The sequence below is a fragment of the Denticeps clupeoides genome, chromosome 17 (genome assembly GCF_900700375.1).
Source record: "Denticeps clupeoides chromosome 17, fDenClu1.1, whole genome shotgun sequence".
NCBI lineage: Eukaryota > Metazoa > Chordata > Actinopteri > Clupeiformes > Denticipitidae > Denticeps > Denticeps clupeoides.
Genome location: NC_041723.1, coordinates 4492883 through 4499510, shown reverse-complemented (window position 1 = coordinate 4499510; position 6628 = coordinate 4492883). Strand labels below are relative to the sequence as shown.

The window sequence follows — 6628 nt, the reverse complement described above, 5'->3', positions numbered from 1 at the left end:
AATGGAGGCCCTGTTGCCAGGGCAACCAAGTGTCCAGCTCAAAGGAGGAGCAGCGAAGGAAGGGCCGGGGCCGAAGTGCGGCTGAATGCATAAGCAGCGATCTTCAATGGGAGCCAATTAAAAACGCCGAAAGGCTCTTCCCTGGCCAAACTTTATTTACTGGTCAGCTCAGCCCCCTTCCCCCATTCGTAAAATCCCTGGAGCGATGAGAGCGACTTTCTCGGGGAGGGGAGATCATGCTCAACAAAAGAGAAGAAAAAGGGGGCTCTGTCATGGGCTTCGTGACTTCAGACCAACACGAGTCCCACAAAGGAGCCTGTGGCTCACATCTGTTGGGCTGCCTGGCTGCTCTGCATTCAGCCTGTGGGAGAGGTGAGTGTCAGGCTGGGTATGGACAGTGGGTATGGAGGAGGGTACCAACGACGTGAGGGGATCAGATTTCACGGGGATAAGGCTTGAAAATGGCTCGCTTTAATCCAACAGTGAGACCTACATTACAACACTCCAAAAGTAAGGTTTACGTTTAACAAAGTTTAAATTTACATTTACAGCTTTTTATCCAATGCCCATATTCAGAGCGACTTAAAATCAGTAGTGACAGAGACGCAATGCTCAGGGACACAATGGTAGTAAGTGGGGTTTTAATCTGTGACTTTGTGATCTGGTTCAAAGTCGAATGTGTTACCCACTAGGCTACTACCACCCAGCCACAAATTTACTCTGTAGTACAAAATCTCAAAATGAAAGCCTCTGATGTGGACAGGACATGGGTGGAGCAGGAGCTGTAACATCTGTGCAATGTCTTTCCCACCTTTTGTGCACATTCTGACCTTTCATGGTTGAGCTCGGGGGCGTTCTGTGTGACCGACAGCCTCTCTTAACCTCAAGGCCAGAAGGCCGGGGTGCTGTGAAGAGAACTATTCACCTGCACAAAGCACATTGTCTCTGTAGGTTTAACCAGATATTCAGATATATAGATAGATCTAAGACAGTCCAATCATGTTTGTGTAGTGCAGAGACATGTTCACAAGCTGCGTTATGGGACATTCTTGACAAGTGCTTGTTACTTCTTGTTGCAGAATAATTATTCACACATAAAATCGAGAGTCGGACTGACACATGAAACTGACGGCTCACACGGAATCCACAAGAGTAACGATTTGTCGCCCCCTGGGGGAAGATTCATTGGTTCCTTCTGAGGCCAGCAATTACGCAATTAATAAAAACTACATAAACACCTGAACAACTAGAAGTAACACATATGTTATCCAATGTATCAAGTAACCAGTTCATTTATGAAGCAACCAAGTAACCTACGAGTAAACTGAATTAAATAATGATGACACAATCATCAACATCAGTCATATTTAATATAAAGCAATTAGTGCAGTCAAGATAATGCGTGTCAACGTTGATCCAAATGTATTGCTCTGAATAGTCTTTTTAATCTAAAAAAAATAATAATTGAATTGCCTGACCTATTTATTGACGCACTCCATTTATCATTTAATTTATTTATTTGTGTTTTGTTGTGTTATTTTCTTTCATTTCTATTATTATTTTATTTATTCGTGTTTCTTACTAACTTTAGTAATATTAGTAATATCTTGCTCGTTGAATTATGGAGTTCCACTTTGGCGTGTTTATGGTTCCCGTTGTTGCCCGGACGGCATCCGGTGTAACACCGGAAGTGGGCGTTCCTCTTTCCTTTTGTGAAATAAGTGAATGAATGACTGAATGAGCGCTATTTGTCGCAGCTCGGATTTGCGCGGTGTGGCAGCGGGGTCACCGGCCGAGATTCCACGGTGATCTGGGTCAAGGTTCACAGCGAATTGCGCGCTCATGTCGTCAGAACACCCGGTGCAATGGCAGCTTTCACTGCGAGAGGCTTCCTGCGCTCCCTCAGGTCCTCCATCTCCCAGGCTGGGCTTTGGGCCCCAGGGCCCCCAAGCCGCACCAGTCCGTGCCTGTGCAGGACCTTTCGCCTTTTGGCCACTGTGCCCAGAGTGGCAGTGCTGTGCTGGGGCGCCCATCAGTGCCTGCCGGGTCCGGTGAGATGTCAGGGGCCCGTGGCCCCCCGCCGGTCCGTGGCCCGGGTCCAGGTCCACAAGCTGCTGTTCGGCCTGCGCCTCGCCGGCCGCGCCCTGGTGCTGGTCCTGAAGTTCGGGCCGCTGCTGCTGCTCTGCCCGCTGGGGCTGCTGTCGCGGCGCCTGGCGTCCCGCTGGCTGGACGCCCTCCTGTGGGTCACGGAGACGTCGGGGCCCACCTTCATCAAGCTGGGCCAGTGGGCTAGCACGCGCCGGGACGTCTTCTCCGCGGACTTCTGCGACCGGTTCTCCCGGCTGCATGTGCGGGTGCGCCCTCACCCCTGGGCGCACACCAAGCTCTGCTTGAGCAGGGCGTTCGGGGAGGGCTGGCGGCGCCTCTTTGTGTTTGACAGTAAGGAGCCTGTGGGGTCGGGCTGCGTGGCGCAGGTGTACAGGGCCGGGGCCAGGGTGGCCGCTGTGGAGGACCCAGCTTTCCAGCAGCTGGTTGCGCAGCTGGAGAAGGAGGACCTGTTAGAGGCCTGGGAGATCCCGGGCCTGAGTGGGACGCTAGGTCCTCTGTGGAGGCAGGAGACCGCAGAAGAACGCGGAACCCCGCAGGTGATGGAGGGTGGAGATTCCGAGCGACTGATTCCTGTTGCGGTTAAGGTGCCGTTTCATGGTCTGCAGGCGAGGGATCATCTTGACCGCTGTGTTTTACCGAAGCTCTGTTCCTCTTTCAGGTTCTTCATCCTGGGATCAGGAGGCAGGTGCAGATCGACCTGCTCCTGATGAAGGCTGGAAGCTGGGTGCTTGACTGGCTGCCTGGCCTGAAGTGGCTGAGCCTGCCCGAGATTGTGGGCGAGTTTGAGAAGCTCATGACCAAGCAGGTAATTCATACTAGGAATTGTTGATGAGGGCCATTTTTGGAATTCTTCCTCGTACCTGTTAACCCCCCCCCAAAAAAATTCCAGATAGATCTCAGATTCGAGGCAAGGAACTTCGAGAGGTTCAGGGAGAACTTCAGAGATGTGGACTTTGTGAAGTTCCCCATGCCCCTCAGGCCATTTGTGACCAGCACGGTGTTGGTGGAGACGTTCGAGGTGACTTGGTTTGTTTCTTTCAGCTCAGGGCCAGTGGTCTGTTTAAAAAAAACAAAAAAAAAAACTTCTTCTTCTGTTCCCTCAGGAGAGTGAACCCATATCCACCTTTCTTCACTCAGATGTACCTGCTGAGGTGAAGCAGAGAATAGCCAGGATGGGGGTGGATACCCTGCTGAAGATGGTACGGTGAATACTGTGGAAAGTTTCATTTGTTTTCTTAATTTAATTGGACACGCTAAATCTTTGATTGGTAGATTCTCACTGAAGGCATCAGAACTATGAATGAACACGTGGAGTTATGTACTTAACAAAAAAAGGTGAAATAAGTGAAAACATGTATTTTTATATTCTAGTTTCTTTGCTCTGATTACTGCTTTGTACACTCTTGGCATTCTCTCGATGAGCTTCAAGAGGTCGTCACCTGAAATGCTTTTCCAACAGTCTTGAAGGAGTTCCCAGAGGTGTTTAGCACTTGTTGGCCCCTTTGCCTTCACTCTGCGGTCCAGCTCACCCCAAACCATCTCGACTGGGTTCAGGTCCGGTGACTGTGGGGGTCAGGTCTCCACTTTTTGTTAAGTACATAATTCCACATGTGTTCATTCATAGTTTTGATGCCTTCAGTGAAAATCTACCAACGTAAATGGTCATGAAAATAAAGAAAACACATTGAATGAGAAGGTGGGTCCAAACTTTTGCCCTGTACTGTATTTTGTGGTTATTTTTTTTTTCCATTAACCGCTTCTGTGTGTTGAGTGTTAAGAAAGAACTTTCATTTGATATCTCGGTTTTGCCTGAAATGTGACCTTGAAAACAACTGACCTGGTATTTCAATTGTATGAGCTGCACTTGTACTGAAAAATGATCTTTTCTGTTTTACTTAGTGGTTGTATTAGATTCTACAAAACAGCTTCTGTCACAGTCCCCATAGCCTCCAGTGAGAAGATGTGTCTTAACTTTTAATTTTGTTATAATCCATTTTAACACCCAGTCGTTCCTTTGCAGGTGTTTGTGGATAACTTTGTCCACGGAGACCTGCACCCTGGCAACATACTGGTGCAGAGGACGGGTGGCAGCGCCCCGGAGGAGAAGACCACGCTAACGGACCTGTGCGACACGGTGGTGGTGAGCATGCGGCCCGCTCCTCCCCCGCTGCAGTTGGTCCTGCTGGACGCCGGCATCGTGGCTCACCTCGGCGACGGAGACCTGAGGAACTTCAGCGCCGTCTTCACCGCGGTCGTCCTGCGGCAGGTGAAAGACGCGGCACTTATAGAAGAATTTCATCAATAAACCAAAAACCGTTTTTCAATTTTAGTTGTAGCAATGGCCAGATGAAACGTTAAAGTAATGCACTGCCCCGTAATTGAATCCAAGGTGCCACTGAGGTGCCACTGAGCAAAGCACCGTCCCCACGCACTGCTCCCCGGGTGCCTGTCATGGCTGCCCACTGCTCACACAGGGTGATGGGTTAAATGCAGAGGACAAATTTCACTGTGTGCACCATGTGCTGTGCTGCTGTGTATCACAAGCGACAATCACTTCACTTCATTTATTATTATTACAGGGGGAGCGAGTGGCTGAGCTGATCCTGCACCACGCCCGGGCCAACGAGTGCCAGGACGTGCCCCGGTTCAAACGGGAGATGGCGCAGCTTGTGGACCAGGCCCTCAGTGACACCCTCTCGCTCGGGAAGGTGGCAGAAAGTTTAACTTATTAATTACATTTCACTCTGAAACAGGTCTCAGATTTTTTATTATTTTTTCCTTGTCAAGGTCCAGGCGGCAGAGTTGCTGTCTCAGGTGTTCGGTTTGCTCATCCATCACAAGGTAAGTCACAGGCAGGTTTCTGATCAGGCCACTTATTGGTTTGTGTTTCAGTGGCATGCAGTATTAGCAGTCGGTGATTTTACAAAATCAGTTTCAAAAGCTACAATACAATACAATTCTGTGTTAATAAAAAGTGACGTTTTTTTTTTTTTTTTAATTCATAATTGAGTTGTGTTATTGGTCTACAAGTGAAGGTTATGATAAGTATGTGACCGTGGGTTTAGGACTCGATTTGAGCTGCATGCCCCTATGTTCTTTTTGTATTTCTTTGCATGGCAGGTGAAGCTGGAAAGTAACTTTGCCTCCATTGTGTTCGCCATCATGGTTCTGGAGGGGCTGGGCCGCTCCCTGGATCCCAACCTGGACATTCTGCAGATAGCCAAGCCTCTGCTACTGAAGAACTGTGCCTCGCTGCTGTAAGGTGGAGAGCGAGGAAAAAAACATGCATGATGACATTTATTTTTGAAAACATTCAACCCAATAATAATTGTATAAATTAACATGCTTTTCATATGCTCTATTGTAACTTTATGAATATAGCATTGAATATATGAATATGTTTTCAATCAAACTTTTTTTTTTTTTTACCTTTTTCATGTGCACTGTCACACACAAGTGAACTAATAATCAATTTATCAGAAACAAAATTTCTTTTATACTCTGTTAAATTTTAGTGAAATATTTGTCTGGAACATACAGTAATTTCTATTTAATAGCACATCATACATTGTAGAGCATTCAGCATGCAGAATTCAATGCTGTCTGATCAGAAAATGGACTGTAAGCTACCTTTTCATTTTTTGCATATTTTTCTGCAAACATAATAAATATGTCAAGTAAAGATGTATGGTGGTGTATTTGTGTCATTGTCAAACATTTGGTTTATTGCTTAAAGCTTTACATTTTCAAAAGCCTTTAGGATTAATAAAGTGTCATATTAATGACACTCACTCACTATCCATTACTGCTTTTTCCTAATCAGGGTCATGGAACATTCGCACCAAGGCGAATTTCGAGTAGCAAATCAACCGAGAATAGATTAGGCTGGTAGTAGCCTAGCTTGTAACACATTCACCTATGAACGAGAAGTCTGCAAAGTCCCAGGTTCAAACCCAACCTTTGTGGCCCTGAGCAAGACACTTAACCCTGAGTGTACCTGTAACTACTGACTGTAAGTTGCTCTGGATAAGGGCGTCTGATAAGTGCTGTAAATGTAGAATTCAGGCCTTTAGGCGTAGAGAGGAAACGGGAAAACCAAGCAAACCAAAGACATCCAAACACCACACATACAAATCTGGAACCAGGAATCGAACCCACAACCTCTGAATCACTGTGTGGCCCTACTCATTATACACATGATATAATTTTTGCTGCTAGTTCATAAAAGTCAGAAATCCAGTATCTAAAAAATATCTGAATATTAGCTATAGTCGTGGCCAAAAGTTTTGAGAATGACAAATACTGTTTTTCACAAGGCTTGCTGCTTCAGAGTTTTTAGATCTTTTTCTCAGTTGTTTCTGTGGTGTACTGAAGTATAATTACAAGCATTTTATAAGTTTCAAAGGCTTTTATTGACAATTACATTAGGTTTATGCAAAGAATTAATATTTGCACTGCTGGCCCTTTTTTAAGACCTCTGCAATTCGCCGACATGCCGTCAACCAACTTCCTGACTGAT

General features: G+C 46.5%; 1 protein-coding gene across 2 annotated transcripts; it reads left to right on the top strand.

Moving 5' to 3' along the window:
- The first annotated feature begins 1684 nt into the window (after window positions 1-1684).
- On the top strand, window positions 1685-5789 carry adck2 (aarF domain containing kinase 2). Of its 2 annotated transcripts, none has more exons than XM_028958683.1 (8): window positions 1685-2645; window positions 2768-2914; window positions 2999-3127; window positions 3213-3308; window positions 4130-4375; window positions 4689-4817; window positions 4897-4950; window positions 5230-5789. In XM_028958683.1, exons 1-8 carry the CDS (start codon window positions 1866-1868, stop codon window positions 5368-5370), a joined length of 1722 nt encoding a protein of 573 aa, XP_028814516.1. In that variant the 5' UTR covers window positions 1685-1865; the 3' UTR covers window positions 5371-5789. The 2 variants fall into 2 exon arrangements, with proteins under 2 accessions (XP_028814516.1, XP_028814514.1); XM_028958681.1 differs by having other exon boundaries at window positions 1685-2693.
- The last annotated feature ends 839 nt before the right edge of the window (window positions 5790-6628 follow it).